Consider the following 25087-nt stretch of genomic DNA (forward strand, 5'->3'; position numbering starts at 1 on the left):
ACAGCTCTTCACACCTGAGGAAGCTGCACACGCCTCCCTTGGTTTGGGGAGAACTCTTGATACACCATTTTTAATTTTTGTTCTTTCTATGTTAACCTGCAGCATTCCCAGAAAGACTTCACACTGTAACAGAGCTCAGATAGATCACTGGTCCTACCTCTGTCTGTGCTCTCTGAACAGGAGCTATCATCTCTGACGTGCAATTAAGATGCTGTACTGGGACTAACAGCAGGAGCTTCTAGTACACTGAGCTACCAGAGCATTTGTCAGCTTGAAGAATTCAAAGGTGAAGTCACACAGCAAAGCAACTAGAAAAAAACCACTCATGAAAATCTCTTTCAATAGTCATGTGTTAAGAAAACTATGTAAAGCTGAAAGAAGAAATTACATACCTGAAGTATTTTTAACTTACTCTTTGCTATATGCAATAGATAAATTGTTAATTGGAAAGGATTTTAAATATATTAATGACACTGCTCTGATCTGCTGTTTTTCCTTTTCTCTAACCCTTCTGTCTGGTATTTGATGGTGGAAATACAGGAATTACTTGTGACTTGCCTGCAGCTAAATTATCTATCAAAATTTTTTGCACCAACATATTGGTGCTTGGGATATCCGGGTGCAGGGAGAAACACTTATTGCCATTGTAAAGTCTGAGAGTATTCTCTGCGCAAAAAGAATAGATCCAAGGATCAAGAAGAGTTTCACTCACATCAGGAACTTAAAAGAGGCAAATATATTGTCATTCTTACAAGTATACCCACACACCTACCCTCACTGTGTCCTTTAATGTTTGAGACTCTGCATGGTGGCTTTAGATTACTTTTGAAATGCAATTTTCACATTCTTGTTTGTTTTGACCGATATCTTAATACAATATAAAGTGTTTTCCAGAAACAATCCTTCTCTGTCAGACAAAGGCACCAAAGTAAACACTCTTTGATTTGTGCTTGGCAGCTGTTGAAGAAAACCCATGTCAATAGGAAATTTCTTTTACTACAGTTTTACTGAAACAATTGGTTATTAAATGAATCCTAGGTGATTCAGAGGCATGCAACTCCTGCAGTGTATTTTTTATAGTAGATTTTTTCCATTTATGCTTTTACCTTCACCTTGGATTTTTCCTTTACCGTAACAAATATGGAATTTTTCTATCATTCAGAGACACAATCATGGTGGGAGCACTGGGTAGCCCTGCATCTACCTTCAAGTATGAGTGGCTTCAAGTACAAGAGAGCTGCAGAGGGCTGACCAGTCACTAATTCCCTGCTCTTACCTACTTGTCTTTGAAAAACAGAAGCATACATACCTGTCTTTTCCCTTCTCCCTGATATTTCTTCTATCCTTCCTGAATTTTTGAAGAGGACCACTGATAGGTCTGAGACAGCTTTAGCAGGATCTTTAGCCTAGGAAAAACTCATCTGACATGCCTGACTGGAAAGCCTCCAAGCTAACCAGTGACAGTCTCACTTTTTCCTGCCCAATTTTACCTGTCACTGGTATTAATTTTACGAGCCATTTGCTCACAGACAAATTTTCCTTAAGGAAGACTGATGCATAAAGAGTCTTCTTTTCAGTTCTTTAGTTTTCATTAGCCTCCACCTCCTGGTTTCGCCTCCCCACCACACAGCCTTCCCTATTCACTGCACATCACTGTCCCCTCTGGGGGCCCCACTCCTGCTCCCGCACTTTCCTGTGCTTCCCCACGGATGTTGCCCTACACTTTCCAAGTAGCGAAGTGCTGGAGCAACGGTATCCATGTTACCCTGTTTATTCTGTCCGAGTTTGGAAACCACCACTGACCAGTGTGCAAGAAGGTTTGAGGGAGTTTTTCGTGTAGTCTGAGGGTGTGCTCACAAGGAAGAGCAGCATATGTGGCACAGACTGCTGGGACAGCCACCTGCAGGGGTGACATGAGACATGTACCTAACTCTTCTCACTTTATGATGTCCAGAAACCTGAAGCCTCCATATGTGTCAAAACTGCAAAGGTTTTTTTTTTCCTCTAAGAATAATCATTCTCATTTCAGATAAATTTGCTCCAATCCTATACGACCTTAAAGACATCCATCAACAAGGCAGGCAGGGGCGGCAGAGGGAGCTGGGAGAGGACAGGCAAGGAGAGTTATGGTGCTGGCATCTGGAAGAGGAGGAGCTGTGTGTGCTCAGTGCCAGGTGTGTGCTGACCATGGGAACAGGATGGGAGGAGGTGCTGGCTTTGCCAACGCCCAAGTGCAACTGCCCTACAGCTTTAATGGTTGTGCAGTGTGGCACAGGATAAAGCTGTGCAGGCAATGCGAGTCAGTGCTACAGCACCAGTGCAGAGCACGGCAGAGGGGCAGAATGCTTCATGCAACACGAGCCATGTGTACCAGATAATCACTCGCAGTGCTGGGAGTGAAATGCACCATTTCTCTTCTTGTTAACCAGAATGCAGGGCTGCTTCCCTTGCTGCTGTGTAAAAAGCGCTGTGATACTCACAGGGCTCTTCCTCCCAATTTTCCCTTTGAAGCCAACTCAGTTTGCTCTGTAGGATTTCCCAGAGCTGTCTGACATCACATGTTCAGCTGTATCTCCTTGGTCAAGGAGACGGCCGTGATTCACATTCCAGACAAGCAGGCACAGCTGGCAGGTAACATCCTTCAAGAAGCATCTCTAAATGTCGTCATTGTTCAAGGTCTGGGAGTCACAGTCTTCCCAGTGCTCCCCACCCCTTGGTGCCAGAGGGACGTACAACCAGGTGACGTTGAGGTGCACTCCCCTGCTCCTGCCAGAGGCTTAGTCAAAACACCAATGCCTCCAGCAAAACTAACTATCAAATAATTCACCTTTCAAATAATGTGCCAGTGGCAAGAGGAACAGGTTTGCATCCTTTTGTGATGCATAAGCAGCTACTGATATTTTCTGTGTTTGAGGAGGGAGAGAGCTGACTTTTAGCCTTAAAATATCAAGATTATTGGTCTAAACTTCATTTGTTTTGCTCTTTGGAGGTTCCAGCAATGCTGGCTAAGTGATAAAAGTTTAGCAGTTTGGATATCTAACAATGCTGCCTACTTTCCCTTTTTTCTTTTTATGGCGCTTTTATGAGTTCTGTTCAATAAAGAAACAACTTGCAAGTGAAGATCACATTCTCTCTCATTTGTTTATGTACTGCACTTGATTTCCTAAACCCATGCATCAAGTTTTGTCAGGAAAAAACAGGGGAAATATATGAAATTCTGAGGTGGTAAAAATGAAGTTGAAAAGAAGCTTCATGTTTTAATTTACCGTGGAACAAAACAAATGCCTACATTTTAATTTGAGCTTTTATTTCTACACTAGAAAGAAGGATAGATAGTACATCTCCACCTTTTTCCAAGAATGGGTTACTTTCAGCTAAGAGTGGGTTTAGCCCACAATCCAGGGTTCAAATAGCTGCAATTCTAGAGGTTCATGAGATCTGGATATCAGAAAGCTTATCAGTTCTGGGCCATCCCTCAGCTTAACAGAGAAAAAGGAAGCAAAGTGTGGCAGGCAAGGTTTTGCAATTTAAAAAATAAAGAAGCACTGCACGAGTTTTATATCTAGCCATCACTAAACCAAAGTCTCAACCATTCAAAATGCAAATTACACCAGTGGCCACATACTGCTAATGTGAATAAATCTTCCTATTCTACCCAATTCTACAAGATCACATACCGCACCCCTGTGAGTTGCACTCCTTTGTGGTCCAGCTGCACGTGAAGCCAGCAGAGTTACACAACACACCTACTCCTTGCAGTCCTGCTAAAAGAAGGAATAATTCATGCCAGGGGAGTGTGTGTTTGCTCAGCAGCTCTATTTCCCTGTGCACGTGTGTGCAAATCACATCCATGTCCCCTGTGACCAGGCTCCACCGACACCTCTCTGACTACGCAAGGGACAACCTGCAGCTCACAGCCTCCAACAGCAGCAAACACTGGTGGACTCAGGCTTTAGAGATGCCTGGACTACGGGTTTCCAAGCAAGAACATCCTTCTCTAAACCAGGAATCAGCCCTGTGTTTTTAATAACAGTCAGTTGGCAAGGCCAGAAGATGTAGGACTCCAATGCAAAATACATGCTGCAAACTACTTTTTGGCTGCTACCTGGAATGCTCCCTCATACATGCTGTCATTTTATTTTAAAAATACATGGTTGAGTGATCATCTAGAAATTGGTCTAGCTTTCATTTAGGATTTTTGCAATCTTCCTTTGCACAGAATACTTTACATACTTGTGCAGTAAAAAGAAATATTTTGTCTTATTTGTTTAAAACACTGTGAAATACTGTCACATACTCACCTTCAGTCTATTTTTTAAACTATTCCAGTGAATAACAGGAATGAAATCTGAAAGACCTTCAAACCCAGGCATTAAGAAATATGCTTATCATGACAAATCTTTGCTGAAAAATTAAATTTTTATTGAGTGAAACAATTTTTACATTAGTACTTCATTATTTCAGATAGGAATGGTTATATTTTTGCCATTTGCTACCATGTCGTAGTTTTCTTGTCTGCAAGATTATGGTAGATTTTGTCCACTCATGCAATAAACACAAACAAAAAGAAGTTCCCACACTATGACTTTTCCTCATAACTCTAAAAAAGACAGTTAGAGAAGGCAAAGTTATAGCAGCCAAACTCCTCTCATAAAACTCATGTTATATTTGGTAAGCCTCAACTTCATCTGGAATTTAAAACCCATGGATTTCTGGTGACAAAGTAAAAAGTAAAGCAATATATGATTAAAACTTCCATATATTTTGAGTTTGTTGGATTGAGACTTTCACTCTAAAATGTGTCCATAATTCATGGGAGCGTACACACACATTCTTCACATTCTACCTGTCTTTGTGCATTATTTCTACAATCTCTTGTAGAAGATCTACAGCTATTTGCCTTCTCCACCCAAGCCCTATTGTATGATCAAGCCTTCTTCTCCATTTTCTTAACCCCCCCCCCTTTTCAGTACCTACTTGTGAAATTTCATTAACTACCTGCATGATTCATGCAGCCTCACTGACCTGGTTTTATTATTGCATTTAATTACTAAAACAAACAAAAAAGTCATTAGAGATTTGCAGCTGACCCTGGAAGTGCCACAAAAAGTTTCAGCCTCAGAATTTCATTCTTTGCTAAGAGGAAATAAGCCCTATCTGTCGTAATACAATAATAATGTTTCCTTAGAGTCACTCAGTTTTTCTAACTGGAAGTTGGGACACTGATACAAAGAGCATCAGCATGAAGACCTCCAGGGGCTGCAAGGAGCCTTCTGTGAGGCCCAGAACAGCAAGATGCTGAGGTCTGTGCTTATATCTGCTAGGACATCTGAAGGCAGAGAACCCAAACTTTTGCCCTACTTGGAAATATGAAGGACCCAATGTAATGGGCTTACTGTCTAAACAGCATCATTATTATTAATTTTATCTGAGAGCACGTCCTCTTCTTGGAATGAAGGAAGAAGGACATGAAAAAGGCCACAGGTCTTGAGGAAATAAAAGATTCAGTAAAAGGTGTTTTTAAAAAAAATGTATTCTTGCAATAAAAAGCTCTAGGCTGCAGTTTGGGATAGCTGCAGCAATGGGTGAGGTAGGTGCACCACTATGGCAGAGAGAGATGATTGGTTGCTCAGTCCAGCAATGTCAGGCCATGTGCTTAACAGAGCTAAAATCTGTACAGTCTATGCCCAGAATAAATTAAATATTCTCCAGAATCTACTGTCTCCTGCAGTACTGAACTGGACAATTTAAACAGGGATATTAGAACACACAGGATAAATACATATTAGCAAGTTTATCAATGCACATCCATATAGTGCATGATAGATAAACTAACAGTAATCAACTGTAACCTCAGATGTGCTGTCAGGACCAATATCAATGACAAAGTGATTTCCATGGCCATAGGAGTACAGGTGTCTTATGTGGTCACATGGCTTATTAACAAATGGCACTAATTAGAATCTCTTTCTGAGTGCTTCATCCCACCTCAATGTAAAAAAGAAGCAGCAGTAGAAAAGTTTCAGCTAAGTGCAGTGGCTGGTGGTGAGCATGGAAAGCCTGTTGTTTAAGGAGAGATCAAATAGACTAGGATGTTCAGCCTGGACAAGAGGCAGCCGAGGAGAAGTATGAGGGATAAAATCATGATGTTAACGTTTCTAAGGATAGATGAAGTTCTGAGGGGTGTAGAGGAAACAATGTGCCATCATACCTCAGAACTCCTTTCCTTATTTGAACAAGTAGGGCAGATGTAACAAGTATCTCAGGAGTTTTTAAGACAAAGCAGACCTTTTCCACCTTTTAAATTGTGGGACTCTATGCTGTGGGAGTTTATAAGACTATAAGTGGGTTAAACACGATGTTTAAAGGAATCCACAGAAATCCATAGGCAAGGATCAAACCCGCAGATACAAACACAACCTCCATCTCAAGAGATCTCCAAACTGCGGATTGCCATAAATTAGGAGGTATACGAGGAGCTCACCATCCATGTGGGCTGCTCATATATGTTTTTTACATGCATCCACTACTGCTCTGAGGTCAGAGAGACCCAGCAGACCTCCCACTGGCCCAGGGTCAGCACAAAGCATAGCACCGCTTTTTTAAAGTAAGTATCTTTTGAATGCAAAACCACATAAAATCTAGCTGTTCACCTAGGATTTCCTTAGTCACACTGCTCCTTCTTGTCCTTTGAGTGAGACAGAGGATTATCTAATAGGTTGCAATTAAATCAGAAATGCAGTTACTGTTGTCAAGACATGAGTCATTTTTTCATGCGCAGATCTGATTCCAGTGACACAGTTGCAAAGGCATCTTTTGAAACTCTATAACGCTGGATTAATTTTTTCTTCCAAGCTAAGCTGTCAGCAAAAACTGCTTAGCAGTGAGTGGCAATCAATCCAGCCTTGTCTCTCAACAAGTTAAAGAGTTTTGACATAGCGTGGTTCTCATCTAGAGGTTTGCTTATGAAAAGAAAAATTCAAATGCTTTTTGAAAGCGTACTTTTAATAAAATCATCTGCTTTTAGAAAGAAAAGCTCTATCCAAAGAAGTAGGCTGTTTGCCTCAGCACCTCTTGAAATTTCAGTAATATTGCCATGCATGCACTTGGGAAGATGCATTCCTTCAATTTCACTTGACATTTTTCACTCCCTAGTGTAGAAAGCAGTGTCAGGCAGGACTTGCCAGGAAATACATCTACTGGTACATGGTACACCATCTCACTGAAGTATTAGCTGTTCAGCTACTGGTTGCTTATCTCTTTTGTTACTTGAACAACTCAGATTATGAATTATTCAGCTACAGTATGAAATGGATAAATATACATTTCCCAGATTTCATAAAAGTTAAAATAGTGGGCACAGAAGAAAGGGATTACATTATGCAGAAGAAAAAAATGGGATCAGTATGAGGCAAGTATTTCCTAACGAAGAAGCCTATTAAATGGTTGAAAAGTCCCTTGTGGGAAGAGGTGGAGGCCTCATCACTTCAGATATTTAAAACCAGACTAGACAAAGCATTCATCTCTACAGGGGCAGAGGAAATGGATAAAATTACTTATTAGGCTTCTTTCTACCCATCTCTGATTTCTATGATTTAATAAATTTTTTAAAATGCAAACCACATTTGTATAGCACAAGCAAAAGGCAGAAAAACAAAAAAACGTTTTCTAGTTGTAGTGTTGCCCAGCACAATGGAACTTGATTTAAAATTAAATTTATGCTAGCAATTCAGACTGCAAGATGACTTCTCTTTGTTTAAGGTCTAGCACTGAAAGCTTTGTTACTGTCACACTTGTCTCTAAAAAGATGATTTACTGTCCCCAGACTGGGGATTTATTCTTTCTGCCAGAACTCTTTGTGAACTGTGATGGTTCAACTTTTGACAAAGGTGGCTGATGCAAAAGGAAGAATGGTGCTTTACAGAAAAGCAGTGGAGTATGGGGTTTGTGCCTAAGGTCTGGCAGACTTATCAACTCCCTTGGGAATTTCCAACACTAAATATTTACTGATGTCACTCAAAGGATAACATCTAGTCTGCTAGTATGAAAGTAAAAATAGACTCTCAGAACAGTCTCTATCACTTTGAATATCTTAAAATTAAATTAAAATTCTCTGTTCTTCTTCTTCCCCACATTTTTAATTTTTTTTTTTTAATCCATGAAGGCACTGCTTTATTTAAAATAAAGTGCACTGTCTTGCTTTGTAGAAATATGAAGAAATCGAAAAAACTCCAACCCTGAGAAACCTTAGGATAGTCAAAACGTTTAAGAGTGTAACACTGTGGACCTCTCACTCCACCCATCATCCATGCAGGAAGATGAAATCATGATGCAGAATTCCTGTACAAGAAATCAGGGTGCTCAGCTGAAGTGAACTGTCCCAGAGGTAATGCAGGGGTGGGTGTTGAGCCATGGTGGCCCTCAGGCTTGGGACAGACTCTTGGTAATTTTGAACCAGCCAAGACAAGGCAGGATATAGCCACGTGTTTTCCTTGCTTTGACATCAAAACTGTTTTAACAACATGCTGCTGTTTCCCCTCTGCACCCTGTTCACTCTTGCATCCTGACTGCAATTTGCCATATTTCCAGTATTAGTCTTGCTCTGCTGGACTGGGCTGCAAACTCAGTGTAGTAGAAAAGATTGCTTCATTTCAATATACTGTTTATCCACAGCTCCATGTAGACTTGTCTCAGCAGAGGTGGCAGAAAAGTAAGGGAATAGTGAGTTGAATCTACCACTAGAACTGGCTAAAATTAAGAAAAACAATGGTCCTGTACCTCAGTGACAAGGAACTCCCTCAGAAACATCATCCACCTTCCTGTGAACCTCCTAAGGTTGAAGTGTAGCCACTTAGGCGGAAAGCTGTGTTTTCCTGTTCTGTGCTTGTCTATCTGGCTGTGGGCTGCTGGACTCCACAGAATCAGAGAATTGTCTGAGTTGGAAGGGACCCACAAGGATCATTGAATCCGACTTTTAAGTGAATCGTCCACACAGGGATCGAACCTGTGACCCTGGTGTTATCAGCACCTTCAGGTAATCAAGTCTGTTTGGAAAAGTCTATTCTTGGATACATTGTAAAATGCTGGCAACAGCAAAGTTTGCCAATAATGTTATCAGGACAAGAGTTTGCCTATTTTGAATGTTTTATACTAGCATATACAGTTTTAGTCGATATAGTAGGAGCTACCAAAGCTCACAATGAAGCTAAATCAAAGATAGCCCTTACTTTGGCCAGTCCTGTAGCTTTAAATAGTTAACGTAACAGTGGCAGTATGCCCAAATCTAAGGTTCTGTTTAAATTAGAATGAAGTTCAATACTTTGCCATTTGGAAAGTAAATGTACTCAACTGTAAAAACAGAAGCCAATTAATTTAATTACCAAATTAATTTTAAACCCCAGAAGGGTCAGTATGAAAAACATTAAACTGTTTGCAGCAGCTCTACCCCAAAATATTTATTCAAAACACAGCTCCTTTGTCCCAGGCATAGACAAAAACCCCTCTCTGCTTTGCTCAGCCTCTCAGCCAGCGCAACCCCAGACCCACGTCCTATGTAAGAACCCACAGACTCTGTTAACCCACTCTTTGTCAATTGCCCTTTTGGCTCTGGGCTCAGGCACCTGCAGAGCTTCATCCCTCACTGAGTCCTGCTCACAGGGATGGTCCAGCTCAGCACATCCTTCCTATGCTGTGCCCAGCAGCTGCTTCTGCATTATCCTGCCCCAGCCCTCAGGGGATACCATGATATCATACCATAAATGAGCAGCTGGTGAGGATACACTCTGCATCCATAGGATAAGCAGGAATTAAAAACAAAACAAAAAAAATCTCATTTGGACTAAATTAATCCTGTAGAAATGAATTTCTAGTACTTTTTACTTGGTTGAGTCATGTCTGGGCATAGCAGGAATAAATCCCACTGAAAGGAAATTGTCTTGGTGCGCAGGCAATATTTTACAGCCCCAGGAGCCATTACTTTCCAAGGAGAGAAAAAGAGTCAGAGAAAAGGAAGGAAAAGCAGGCAGAGAAGTGTGCAAGTCTTGATTTTAGCCCCATGTACGTTGATTTCAGCAGAGCTATTCTACTGCAGAGGACACAAGAATTTTCAGTTCAAAGTCTAAAGGATGGTAGAGAATAAAAATAAGGAAAGAGTAATATCTGAAGTTCTTCTAGTCTAAGTCACACAGCAAAAATTCTTCTCCACAAATAATTGAGATTTATCTCCCAGCAATTCTCAATGGCCATATTGTAAGTCATACAGGTATTTTATGACACCAAAGCTGCAATAGCATGCTCTGGCTGAGTGGCAGGATAGCTGTACAATCAATATGCTTTTGCACGCCTTCATCTTTGAGTGGGTTTGTATTGCAGCACAGTCTGAAATAACAGCATAAATTTAATGGGCTGGCAGTCCGAAAAGTAGAGAAGTACAACAACAGGTGTATTAATTTGTGCTGTGATGTGTAACCAATATCACTGTAAATTTGCTACAATTAGGCTCTGTTTTAACACAGAGTACAAAATACCTGGTGCTGGAGCTAAGATAATCAGCTGAAAATCAAAAGGAAAAGACAACAGGTAGCACTGTAGAGCATGTTGTGCAGAGGTAATTCATATATATCACACATTTGCAAAACCTATTTCCTCTGTTAGTCAGCCCTTTATTAGAGACACTATATCCAGACAAACTGAACAAATCCTAAAACATATAAACCCCTAACACTACAAATACATCTTTTCCCAAAGTTATGAAGTTCTACAAAACCACATAGGTTTCTATCTTTCTTTCTTTTTGACATGATTGTTGTTGACATGATTGCTACTTAAAATTTATGAGTTCATAGATGAGTCAAACCTTGACCGGAGATGATTCCTCTTCTAACTACATGTGCTTTACCACAAACATTAAAAACAATTACTTTGGAATAGTAATTTCTAGGAATTCTGAAAATATTTTAGATATAATTATTGTCATTACAGAAAACTCGGAAACATTTCCTTTAATCATTCAATACATAGCTCCATAACTCCATACACTTGAAAACTATAATTTCACTGTAAGTTTTCTTCTTACATATGTGTCTATATGTACATACACACACATATATACGCACTATTATAAAATAAGTGTCAAGAAAAGCAGGACCTTTACATTTCTATGTTTTCTCTGCTTGCAATAGGAATAAAACTGCAGATACCACCTGTGCCATCTACAAAAATTTAACCAGCTTGACTTCAAATCCTCTTGACAGGCTCTGCTTTTCCCACTGTCATTTTTCATTCTTACCAAAGTCTGTTTGCTCTAAGAGTATATTGTTAGGCCATACATTCAATTTGCATGCAACAAACCCCTCTCCCTTTTACACTGTCCTGACATGACTAAATCTTGTGCCAGACCCAAAAACCAGGCTTGCACTGCTCAAGTCCACCCTGCAGTGCACAAGAAAACCAGTTTGCAGCTGTGGTGTTGCTAGACCTAATTACACATATAAACATTAAATATTACTTATTTTTGTGCTCTTCCAGTAGTTCAAAAGCAGCCTAAACCATGCAACAAACAAGCAAGCCTTACAGGGCCTGGTTCTATTTGTGGAATGGTAAAGTATCAGTAATTCCTCTGAGCTCCACTAATCGAGACATGCTAATTGCCACATCTAGATTGCCATCAACTCACAGTGGTGACAGGGGGAGTTCAGAGTACTGAACATTTTGAAGTACTATGCCTTAAACAGAAACCTTTCCAAAGTCATAGTATCTCCTTACAGTGCTCACTCTGTGAACTCAGAACACAAACAAACAAACAAACAAACAAATGAAACCCCAAATCCAAAAAAAAACAACCAAACAAAACCCCAGTTAACCATTTCAGATTTTTTTCTCAAATTTGTATTAGTGATTGAAGATCTGTTTCCTAATGGTTGGGAATAAAAGTCTATCTTAAGAGCTAAAGTCACATAAGCCAAATTCTCCAGCACAGCTACCACAGAGTACATGTGCATGATGTTGGTAATCTGTTAGGAGGGCTGGTGGCATGGAAATGTCATTAGTGGTGGTAGAAATGCTGGGAGGGAGGGTAAGCATAACAGAACATAGCTAGAGAAATCTGCAGCTCTGAACCCTCAAAGGGATGCCTAAGGTGTGTACACTGAAATAAGTGCATCTGGAGAACAGCAAACATGTGGCTGGGTCCCCAGAAGTACTCATTAGCAGGAATATTTCACAGCGAGCTGCAAGTGTATGGCAAGAAAAAATGGGCTTCTCATTGGGGAAAGTGTTCTGGAGACAAATTTTTAACATTCAAAAAAAAGTTTGCCTGCCACAAGTATTTTGCTATAACAAGAACTAAAAAAACTTGGTAATTTGTTTTATTCTTCTTAAAATATTAACTAATAGAGTGATTTAATTAGCTGTAAATGATGATGGATGATAAATAACAGATATTCCAGAGCATGAGATGCTTTGGGTGAAGAGATGCAGTACTTAGATCTAGAAGGTGTCTGCGATAGTAATTTCTTCTTGGGTGAATCCTACAGCCTGAACTGACTTGATCAAGTCAATACAAAGCAAAGTGCTACTCATCTGAACAGTGGTAGCAGCAGCAGCAGCAGCAGCAGCAGCAGCAGGCACTAAGTTTGGAGGTTTTGCTTTATCCCTTTCTAAAACTCAGCCCTTCAAAATCAACAGGTAATTTTTATTTCCAATTCTTAGATCTAAAAAAGCTTGGGGTGAGTGGGGTCAAATTCAGTTGGAACAAAAGGGACCATGTAGCTACGGCCACTGCTTCCATTTAGAGGGATGGACAATAAGAATAAATAAGAATACAAAGAATACAAAAACGGGATAAATCAACTATGCTACACATCTGGTAATACATCTTATTTTACTGTATTTGTTATCAAGATGACATGCAGTCTAGAACTTCATGGCAAACACACTGGCAAAAGCCATAAATCATGAGGATAACAAGGCTCGAAGGAACAAGGCTTACAAAGACAACCCCAAGGGTGACTTTCTTGGATACCAGTAAATAAATCCCTAAAGGCAAGGAGCTAAAGTACAGCAGCCCTAGCAACCACACTAGCACCCGAATCGAGGTCTGGAAGAGCAAAGATGTGCAGTTCCACACTGTCCAGTTGTGGGACACAGTTGCAACAGAGTCAAAACTTGTAGGCCTGTAAAATTCCACCACAGGGGTTGAGTTCAGAGTCTGGGGACTTTCTCTTTGTACTTCCATGATTGTTATAACCAGGCAATTAGAAGAGGTGTGAGAAGGGCTAACCAGAGACGCCAGCCTTTTGGGAGTCAGCAACAGTTCTGTTGGATTGTCTGGTAGGCACTTCTTCCCCTTTCCCCCACAAGCTAAATTCAGAAGGATGTTGTTGTCATCAGGAAGACTACTAACCTCATCGTCTGGCAGGCATGTTTCAAACCTGCAAAACGGGCACACTATGACTCCTTGCGGGGAATCACCGAAGTCTATGATCTTGCAAAGGCATTTGGCGCACACTCTGTGACAACACTCCAGCACTTTTGGTTTTCTCTGTCGCAGGTTATAGCGGTTGTAACAGATCTTGCACTCAAGCTCATCTGAGCTCTGGGTCTCCACGGACTCCTCTGGTAGTTGAGTGGTCATTTCTTCAGATGGTTTTTAGACTTGTGGAAAGAGAAGTCAAGGGATGAAGAGGTCACTCAGGCTTATTTTAGAACATTTTCCTATCACCCATCTCAAACAGGAAAAGAGGAGATGACATAATCGAAAAGCATCAGTAGACATCATCAGTAGACATTTTCATCTTCTACTAGGGATTGTGCACTGCATGTCCTTTACTCTGAGCCAGGCATCCATCTGAAAAAACCAAAGTGGAATTTCTGTTGAAGGCAAAGGCAAAAACAGGAAAGGAGAGGGGAAGGGGAAAAGAAAATGGAAAGGGAGAGAGGAAAATGGAGAGGAAGAGGGAAAGCTTTAGCAAATGAAATACACAAGTTCTACTTTTTATAAGCTCAGCTTCCTTTCCTAAAACTACCTCTAAGGTAGCTTTTTCCTGTGGCATATGAGGCCTATATAGCAGTCACGCTGATAAAACTTAGCATCATGCTGCACAGATTTATCTTGGAGTTGAAGCCCTGACTGGCTCAGCCCATGAATGTCTCAGCAGAAGCTGCAATCTAATCACTGAGCTGTGACCATTTGTTTAAACTCTGGTTTCCCAAGGAAATGAGACCTGACACCTGGAGCTTTTGGTCTTTCCTGGTAACTTGTGAACCTGCTGTCCAATTTCAAACAGATCAGCAGAAGGGTCGCAGTACTGAAGATAATTAAGTTTCTTAAAAGAAATGAACACTGGCTATTGGGTAGAGGAGAGATATTTATAATAAATAAGTACCATTTATCCTGGAGGGCAATGGCACACCCCAACCTCTGCTCTGAAGGGGCAGCATACTGCCTGTAGCTCAGCCAGAGAGGAAGACAACCTGAGGGAAGCTAGTGATACTCTGGAAATAAAGAGTTTGGGGGAGTAGAGTAGGTATGAAAGAGATCTAGGGTTGTTGCAAAGAGTTATGTGGGGACCTAGGTCAAATTTGGATTAGGCTTTGTTAATTTTTCTGTTTGTGGAGCAGTTAATTTCTTTTTCTCCACCCAGCTTCTGGACATACAATTACAAAAATGAGTGTTCTTTAGCTTGCAACAAATGCCTCCTTCGATATGTGGCTGCTGGGATGAAGGCTAATGTGTCTCTCAAAGGCATTCACCAGATGCTCTGGTTTTCAAGGGTGTCATGGCTGTGACAGCTGTTTCACACCTCAGCTAAGGAGAGGTCTGTGGCATGCATGCACTGCTGCACTCCCACTCTGCGCAGCGGTTTTGCCACTAGACCCATCTGCCTCACTTAAACAAATGTCTTGTCATATTTTGTAACATGACGTCAGAAACAGTCCATGTATTATAAACAAAACATTAACCAGGAGTATGTGCTCTGGGGATCAATAATCACCAGCATTTACAAAACCAGCTCTTATCTGCCAGAAGATAAAAACTTCTTCCAGATTCAGGCACATGCTTGCTCACAGAAATGAGGGCAGCACTGCATTTTGCAGGCTTTCAGACTCATCCCTTTACTGCTAGAGTAGCAAGGAATTTGCCACAGTCAAATGATGGGCAAAGTCAGCACTTGTGTCCAGCTGCCTCTTGCATTATCAGTAAGTATCAGGCACACTGAATATGAAAAAGTGGCCTATTTCAAGAAACTTATTTTTTGACTATTTGTTTTAGTAAATATTTGATTTCTTTCCATTTCCATTAGGAAGTTTCTACTCACTCCTAGCATTCAGGTTTTTGTTCTTTTTTTTGAGGCCAAGGCAGGAAGCAACTCTTTTAAGCAATGTACTCCTTCTGTCAATACATTTTATCTGCCAACCATCAGGTACAGTAAAGTCACTTTCATGGGCCTCTTGTTCTTACTGTGCTTTAAGTATTTTCTATTTCTGCATATCCATCAGAAGATGGAGAGATATGAGACAGGTGGATATATTACTTCTATAAGCAACATAATTTGTAAAACTCACCTCCTGGATTTTAAAACAAAGATGCAACCATTAGACAATGCAGTAATGAAAATAACATGACAGCATAGTGAAAAAACCCCACATATTTCTCTAAGAATTGTTACAGACATGGCCCCCTTTCCATTCAATTACTTCAGTAATTCCTTTCTTGCCACTTCCAATTTATGTCTTTAGTGCTCTAAAAGTTCTCTGCCTTACTGTTGTTTTTGTTATTTGTACTGTGGATATATTTGTGGCATGTTGCATCGGGCAAGGCAAACATAAGACCAGCCACAATTTTCAAAGTGTACAAGCTGGACATCTTCTAAGACACAAAAAGGACATCTTTTACAGAACTTAAAATTTATCCTTTATCTTTTGTTACACTGTGTGCTTCCTTATTAATTTCTGCTACTCTTTTTATTTCATCCCAAATATAATCTTCTAGATGACTTTTAGGTAGATATAAATGACATGAGCTGCTAACTTTCCAAAGGATGAATAAACAACAAAATGGACCAAAAAAAGTGAAATGCCAGCCTATGGGAAGGTGAAGAACTGCTGAAAAATTAAGATGCCAAACAAAAAAGTTATGGTTTTGGACTTTTACATCTTGAATATCATTTATCTTCTGTACCTGAGGTGAATTAGGATTACTAATAAGGTACTGCTGGTAAACATTGTCCTACAACATAAAACTAGATTCCTGAATAACCAAAAATCTCCCAAAATATGTGTCTGTTTCTCATAGAAAATTATGACCTTTCTCTGAAAACTTCCAACTAGAAAAATCTTGATATTTTAGTGTTTATCTTTCTAATTAGTATTTCCAGGTTTTCCCAAAACCCAACTCACTTTCCAACCAATTCTCTTCAGACATGGAGAACCTCTCCCTAAATCAGTTTTCAAACTGCATGTGTTTTTCTGATTTGACCGCTTTAAGCGCCAAAATTTGACATTAATACAAGGAGTAACAAGTCTCTGGGACTATCAATGTTCCAGTTGCTAAATGCAGATCATTAGCTCCATTTCCAGAGCACAGTGATCTTCCTATTGTAGTTTGTGTCATGAGCTATTCTACAATATTTTTTTCAAACTTTTTTTTTAATATAATGTACTGGACAAGAAAGAGTGACTTTCATTGTCTTTCTCACTTCACAGACTTTCAAAAAAAAAAAATCCATCTGTAATAAAACATCATTGATTATTTTTTCTTTGGCTAACTTTAGATGTTGGATTTCTCCTTACGTGTTTTAGTGTGAATACTGCTTATTCCTATTCGTTATTTATACATCCTTTCCTTTGAAAATTAAAATTTAATCACTAGTTCCTATTAAGGCTTTTCAAGCATTTTTTACCCTCTCAGCTCTGTGGTGGTTTTCGATGCTTCTTCTGTCTTTTTTGCTTTCCTGATTTCTTATGGAAATTTTTCCTTTTCAATATCTACTTTACTGCTTATTTTTTTCCTCTCCTGGGAACTGGCACATTTTTGGGTTTAATTGAATTAATAATTAATGCTGCCCTGCTATTATATACATCACATACACGAAAAAGTTCTCCAATCAGAGACTTATTAAAAATATATGGAAACTGAGGCTTTTAAAGAAATTTGGCTTCAAATTATTCCTATTTCTTGAGAAATGAAGCATTTCTCAAGAAATATGGCCAGCTACTCCTTCAAGCAAATTCTTCTCTATATCAAAGACTTCCTAGTTGGTCTTTTGCATGCTTCCCAGGTGAGTATTTACTGGCAGCCAGCAGGATAAGGAATTAAAGAAAGGAAGAGGTTAACTACTGCCCCTCTGAATCCCGCTCCCTCACCGAAAAGGTGACAATTCACATACTTCTTCTTGTTGAGTGTTAAAAACAATTTTATGTAGGAAAAAAAACCAGATTGTGTCTATGTGTTCATGTTGTATCCTCCTCTTTGAAACACTTTTTTTTAATGATGCCACAAGAAGGTATAACCCTATTATGTGCTCCAATACTCCATTAATATTTGAGCTATTTTAAATATTGAGCTGCAACCTGCATGTTCTTTTTGACCTTGAAATCCAGGGGCAGTCATGATGAGTCTAACCTCTTTCACTTCAAGTAAAAAATTTGTAGTGACTGGAGATCAAAGTGAAGTCCCATGTCTATTTTATTTATTTATGTGTGTATTTTTATTAATTCTGATATTTGTCATGACTTTAAGCTGCCTCTCATGTCCAGTTTTTCACCTGAACTTAGACTTGTCTCACCTGCTTGTTTGATATCAAGAGACACAAGTTGTAACTATGGAAATTTCAATTACAGATTAGAAAAAAAAATAGTACACAAGGTATTCAAACACTGAATACATGTCAAGACAGATGTAAGTGAAATCTGCAACCTTACAGATATCCTTGACTGGATACAACCCTGCCACTCTGCCTTGGACTTGAGCCCTGCTTAGAGCAAATGGAACTGGATTTTCCTGGAGATTCTTTCTAAAACGAATTATTCTATGATTCAATGTTTTGGTATCCTGAACTCACTCTATGTGACCTGTTTGAAAAGCTTTATCTCTTACTGAATAAAGAATCAGGCTGACAATTGTTCACGTAGCTAAACAACTCTCCTAGATAATGATTCTTTCATTTAACAAACAAATTCATTTTTACAAAACCTAGAGTCCTTCTGCTATCCTGTCTTCCACAGAATCTATCTGTGATCTGGGGATCAACATCATGCAATTGCAGAATGTTTCATTCCTGTGACTATTATGTAGCACACAGCAGCTTTCTGAACAAAATATAAACTACAAGACACGTCCAATGATTACAGTATCCACTGCAGTTTATTCAAGAACAAGCACATCTGTCATCCTACGACAAGCACTTGTCTTTTGTAAGAGTCCTGACTAAGTGCTGCAGGAATGAATCCATCATTCCTGTTGCTGCTTGAGCTCTGACTCCTTCTCTTTCTGTCCTGGTGCCACCTGTCCTGTACCTTACAAACTCCTCTACTTGAAACTTTTACTAAAAAGAAAGAAAAGCTGAAGACAGAGAGGAATCTTCCGGATGGCAGAAGAGCACAAGCAGTCACTACAGCGCTCCATGCGACTGCTGGAGGGCAGTCCCAGAATCAGGGGGAATACCCTCCCTTGAGGGCGAGAGGAGGTGACCCACAGGACCAGAATGAGTTGCAAGCTCTTATGTATGACCCCACATATGGCCAGACAGAGTGCAGTGGATCATCAGCCCAAACAGGCCAGTGGCCAATGATCAGTTTTGAATTAATCACTGTTCTGCAACTGCAGGCTTTCTTCCCAGGCATGGAAAGAAAGGTGAATGGGTGGTGCAACATGTTATGGCCCTTCTTTGCACTCATCTATCAAATACTGTGAAGACGAAGTGCCCTTATGAGAGGCCAGAAGCAATTACTTGTAGATGAAACTCTCAGTATTGGAGCTCAGTCATGCTGACAGGGCAAAGTAGATGGGAAATTTGTGCCTCTCTTCCCTAATGGAAGATCATCTTTTCCCAGTTCATCAAACCAATCTTTTATCATTCATCTCTCACACTTTTCTTGTTCTGTGAAGGGAATTTGCCAACGTTTCAGACATAACCTAAAATGAATATATGAGCTCAGCAACTTCCATAAGATATCATCCATGGACCTACCCAACATGTGATATTTTCAAAGGTTTAAAAAGTTTCCTTTAAATAGAAGCTGAGCATATTTAGGAAATAAGAGAAGGAAAAAAATATATAGATAGACAAATAAATACAGAGAAACTTACTTTCCACAAAAAAGAACTTCTTGCAAAGGTTCACTTGCAGGGAACACAAGAAATGCCTATTCTTCTCCACATGGGCAAAAACTGGTGGAAAGGAGGGAAAAAAAATTAGTAGAGCAGGAATACAGCTGGGAGATTTTCAGTCTATTTTCTCTGAAAGAGAGGAAGGAGTCCAACTTCTCCAGTTTGGATAGAAATAGCCATATGTCGAGACTTCTGTTTAGAGAAATATATTGGGTAAATCTCATTTACTAAAATTATTTCTGTAATATAATCCAGTTATCTTTACAGATCTGTTGTTGATTTTAAGCCTCTTTCAATATTATGTGCTAAACACTCTGAAGTGCTATCTCTTCTAGCAACCACATATTCACGAATGTTAGTAATTCACTAAAAAACTCAACCTCAAGGCAGAGCATCCAAAGAGATAAACCATGCTCTGAAAGAAGAGTTGTAAAAACATACTGAAATACTTTCCTTCACAAACGTCATAGAAGCTCTTTGATCAGTTCTACTTTTCCAAACACACTGCAGTCTCTTCTCCAGCACAGACCAGAAAGCAACCATCTCCTGTGGGCCACTGCATTCATGCTGGAGCAGCTTTGCTGCCTTCTGACTCAGCAGGAAATGACCATCGCACTAGATTTTTCCAGCTTGTGCTAAGCACAATGCAAAAAAAAACCCACCCCAAACTGCTTTACTAATCTGACATTTGAATAGACTACATTCAAAGTGCCAGCAGCTATCACATGTTCAACCTGTTTCATGCCACACTTCTGCAAACAGTGGATGGGTTTTAACAATGGGCATTTCCCTGTCAATTCCAATCAATGCGAGGCTTTGCACAGGAATTACAGAATGTGATGTACTGATCCATGCTTGGTTTACGGTCAGCTGTGTAAACTGCTATGAAAAATGCTGCCATTCTTTTCACAAAAACTTAGTTTTCAATAGCATTAGGTAAAGAGGTTATTCCTCCAATAGCTATGTGTGAAAGAGAACCCCCCCCCCCCCCCAGCATATACAGCAAACAGTTGTGTGTTATTGACTGCTGAGACTAATATAAAAGAGCATTTTATCGGAAGTTATCATAACGATATTTAGAGTCCTTGCTTGATCTCTCTCAATCCTCTACAATAATGTCACAAAAATGCAAAATACAGAAAATTACAGTTTTTCATATTTGAAGTGGAATTCATGGGTCCCTAATTATTTAGTATGAGAAGTCATGTAACATTAATGTGCCATTTCATACCAAAAAAAAAAAAAACCCAATTAATTTTTTTTTTATTATTTTTGTTATTCCTCCTCCCCATCCTGTTAAGTAAGCAAGGAGATTTTCATCGAACACAGGGTTCACTCAATTCAGTGTTGTGGCACTGGCTCTTAGGGTACTTTCTACATCCTTTGCATGTGCATATTCAATATCATCAGACTCAATTTCCTATTAACAATATCATTTACAATACTTTTTTGTTATTCCAATAACTCACATTATGTGTCAGGTAGTAGTGGAAAATGGTATGAATAAACAGTGAATCCCTTCTTGAAACCCTACTATTCTCAATTACTTACTTTCTGGCTACAGGCCACGACTGTATTGGTATGAATCCTGCAACTATGGTGTAGAAAAAAATGTTGTATTATTTAGGCTTGTAGGCAAAACCAAAACCTCTTCCAATATTTCTTAAGAAGAAATTTTCCCTCATATAGATTGATGAGCTATTTATATAGTAATATGCCAAGTGACTACTCAATGTGACATACGGCTGTGGGTTGCTTTGTAGATGTTTAAGAATAAAACTAATAAAGGACAAAGGATCTGAGCTTTTATTAGCTGTCTCGATTTAAACTGGCTTAATTAGATTAAATTGATAAGTAAAAAGAGATGTCTTGAAATTTGTATCTAAAATGGTAACATTTAATTTTGGAAATATGCTAGTTAAACAGAATTAATTCATTTAAAATTATTTTTAATTTTTTCACAACCTGCTTACTTGGGCTGTTCAGGCATTTTCTCTTGCACTGTTTTCTTACTGCCAATGGCTTTTCCTTTATGACTCTGAAACCAGTAAGCGATCTACTCCAGTTAATATATATTTCACAACAGAACTCATGACCTTACTACTATGTCAGGGAAAGGTTAGACACTCTCCTCTTTGGTAGTAGGGGTGGTTTTCGGCAGCTTTATCAAATAAGATGGAGTTCTGCTTCTCTGCTTCAGTGCTTGTGCTCTTTAGGAGCTCTTCTGAGAGTTGAACAGACTGTAGGACATTGATTCTAGAATATGACTTGAAAAGACACAAAATTATCAATAAATAAAAAGCTTCCCACTATTTCTTGATATAGGCATAAATATTTAATCATATGGCCTACAGATATGTCTAGCATTTATCTTTATATTAGACACTATTAAAAACCAACATGATTTTGTATTAGGTTTCAGAACACATGATGACAGCACCACAGAATTTTACATCTTTGCTCTGCTTGCTACTATATGCTTGAATGTAAGTAATTAAAATAAGTCCAGAAATACAAGAAAATAACTTCTTCTTTTAAAATAAAAATTACTCATAATATGAGATATATAGTGACATACTCAAAATGTAACATCCCCAAAATATAACAGAATTCTCTCTCTTTGGGCATATTTTCTATATGATATAATTCGGGAGGGACCAGGTGAGACAAAATTACAGAAAATTTATCTTGATTACATCATTCAGAGAGAAATTCCTCTTCACACAGGGGAGACATTTTAATGCATTATAATAAGTTCCAATTAAACTTCAAAATAAGATTTAATAGAAAGTAAGTGTGGCATTAGCTTTGTCCTAATGGAGCTGAAAACAATCCCATAATAGGCTAGAAATTAAGCTGTACTTCTTGCTTTTTCTACTGTCATTAAGAAAAATCCACCTAATACTAGTATGCTTAACTTAGTACATTCTGTTTCAGACATTTTTGAGGATATGACTATATATAAAGATTCTACTATACTGCCTATTTTATGTTGATAGTGCAAACAGGAAATAAAAAGGGTGGGCATTATACAGGGCAGTACTGATGCTGGGTTTTATGTATTCTTTACATGAATTTGGTAACAAGTTTTTCTGCTTTAACTACTGCTCAGAATTTGTATCTTATCCTGTACAGAAAAGAAATGGTAAAAAATAATTGCAGCTGCTTCAATCACAGAATGTTTGAAAAATCTACATCAAAATAATCCAAATCCAATACAGATTTCCACTTACAAAAAACTTTTTCAGACCTAGTCTTCCATCATCATCTCCTTTTTGAAACACTGGCAACTAAAGTCTGATCTAGCTGATGCTGCATATAGTCCCAATAGCTTGGAAAGTGAGGGGTCTGAGGAAACAACACTCTAACCTGGATTCAGTAAAGTGTAATTTTAATATTTCATTTAGTTCCCCTAAAGCACGCATCTAAAACTAGTTACTTCTGGGATAAAGATTATTTTTATTTTAGCAATACAGCAAAACTGGCATATAATCCCTCCTCAATCAACATTATTATATTTATTATTATAACATCATTATCATCACCAGAATGTGAATGTAACTAAGAAAATTTTTTAAAAAATCTTATTGATGTATTTTAAAAAGAGCAAACACAAATCCCTCAGATGCTATAAAAATACAATATTAGTAGATCTGGTTGACATGCAGTAAAGTTGTATGTCTTCAACTGCATTCATGGGAAATGAAGAATCCTAACAGACCAGTGTCAATGAGGAGATATTAACTTTGACAGCAACATGTACTGTCCTCTTACAAAAAGATTTGTAGAAAAATTCCATTTGGCCTGATTTATACACAACATGGAAAGAACAGTTACTGCACGCACACCCATCATTTTAGATGCAGGTACGCGAAATAAAATTGCAGGCATTGAAAAAGTGGATGGAAGGAGTGAAATTAATTTGTGTCAAATGATATGCAGAGCTTTTATTCCATTCCTTTAAGGAATACAGGAATCATGTGAAACAAGAGCAGCTTTAAATATTAGTCTGGAAGTATCTTTGTAGCTACTGGGGATGATCTGGGACTGTGAGAGCTCCATAAATTGCTACACCACCAATGTCAGAATCACTGCAGTGTTCTGCTGGTGGGACTTGCTTAACACAGATTAATGCTTATAAAGCACTTAAACTTCGGGGGGACTGATAGAAATTTCTCAGCTTTAACATGTTATTTAGCAGTGAAATGTGGTATTTTTTTACCCATTCTGAACTGTCAGTGAAAGAGCTGAAGTGCTACTAGATGTAATATTTCAAGCAAAGGGCAGAATCCTTATGGGCTGAGACTATATACAGTGCCCTTCAGACTGGATAAGAGGAGCAGATGAAGCTGCAATTTATTCATAGGATGTATCAGAATCCAGTTAAGAATGCAGTGTATCTCCCTCCCATGTGTTTCTGATAGAAATATATTGCCACAGTGGCAGATAATCCAATCAGGTCTAAATCGGATCAATATGAACCTGCAAAAAATCAGAAAATCTGCACTTAGGAAATGTGTTTCAGAAAGAAATACATAATTCTATTCTGGGACAAGGGCAACCTGGACTTTACAAAATTTTCCATTATTCAAAAGAGTTACACTGGTTAAGTCTCACAAACTCAATGAAGGGTATGAAACTGTCTTTTCTTTGAGCAGAGCTACAGCATTTTGATGTCATTTGCAACTACAATGGTTGCAAGGTTAAATGAAATGAACATGTTTGAAGTCTGCTAGTTGGGCATATTCAAAATACAAAATGCATGAGAGGAAAGCATTGCTTCAGAAATTTTGGAAGTAATCAAGGCATATTCAGAAACACAGCTTGTATATTAAACTAATTAAAAAGAAAAATACCCCAACCAACACATGAAACAGAGAGAAAGTAAGTACATGAAATGGAATTCTAAAGGTTTAAAAAGCAACACAGTCCATAGAGAGCTATTACACCTCCCTATTAACCTGTAAATTTAGTTTAGTATAAATTAATAACAGAGACCAGGTACTGGTATTTTGTTAACTGGTAATAATCAATGGGGATTTTAGTTCAAGTGTTTTGCAACATGTACTACAAGACTAGAAAAACTAGAAAATAGAACACTAACAGGTCCTGAATTTCATTTAGTGTAATAAAAATCCCAACATCAGCACAGCAGCTCTTCAGTGAGTATTCCCAAGGATATCAGGTTTTCTATACAATATCACAAATGAGCAGTCTGGCTAAGGCTTATGGACTAAAGTAGGAAATCAAAAACAATTTCTTGTCTTCCACTAACTAAGAAAAGATTTTTTTGCTAGAACAGAAACATAACCAGGAACACTTCAAAATACCAGATGTTTTAAATGACAGTTTTCTTTATACTATTTTAAATAATGAATCTCCTCTGCTCTGCTTTCACTTAAGCAAGAGAATATAAGGCTCCTGAATGTTCCACTGCGTAAGTCTCTTTTCCAAAAAGTTATAATAGAAAGATGAGCTAGGAAGTGAACTGATCAACTAGACATTAGGAGATAACACATATTTCACTATTCTTCACTTCCAGTGTGCTGAATTCATATATCTGCAAAGACTGAAGATCTAGGAAAAAAACCCTATATAGATTTACTTTCTATTTGAAAGCTAAGAAGTATTAGCCTTTATTTATGCTATTACCTTTTCATGGAAAGCAACATGTTTGAAGCACCAGGATAGCATACTGCTGTTTGTTAGCCTACTAAACCAAAGTTTATGAAAGTTAACAACTATTGCACTAATTAT

The 25087-nt window shown here is 38.6% G+C and overlaps 1 protein-coding gene across 3 annotated transcripts in view; it reads right to left on the reverse strand.

Moving 5' to 3' along the window:
* Positions 1 to 10645: 10645 nt before the first annotated feature.
* The window catches only part of RNF182 (ring finger protein 182), a 37324-nt gene continuing 22882 nt past the window's right edge, over positions 10646 to 25087 (reverse strand). For 2 of the 3 annotated variants that reach the window (XM_032114810.1, XM_032114802.1), the window contains 3 exons: positions 21432 to 21597; positions 19310 to 19390; positions 10646 to 13846 (listed from right to left, as the gene is read on the reverse strand). In XM_032114810.1, the coding sequence (XP_031970701.1) occupies positions 12896 to 13633 (738 nt within the window). In that variant the 5' untranslated portion in view covers positions 13634 to 13846; positions 19310 to 19390; positions 21432 to 21597 and the 3' untranslated portion in view covers positions 10646 to 12895. The remainder of the gene's footprint in view (positions 13847 to 19309; positions 19391 to 21431; positions 21598 to 25087) is intronic. The other variant, XM_032114792.1, reaches the window with a different exon arrangement.

The sequence above is a fragment of the Corvus moneduloides genome, chromosome 1 (assembly GCF_009650955.1).
Source record: "Corvus moneduloides isolate bCorMon1 chromosome 1, bCorMon1.pri, whole genome shotgun sequence".
In the NCBI taxonomy this organism is placed as follows: domain Eukaryota; kingdom Metazoa; phylum Chordata; class Aves; order Passeriformes; family Corvidae; genus Corvus; species Corvus moneduloides.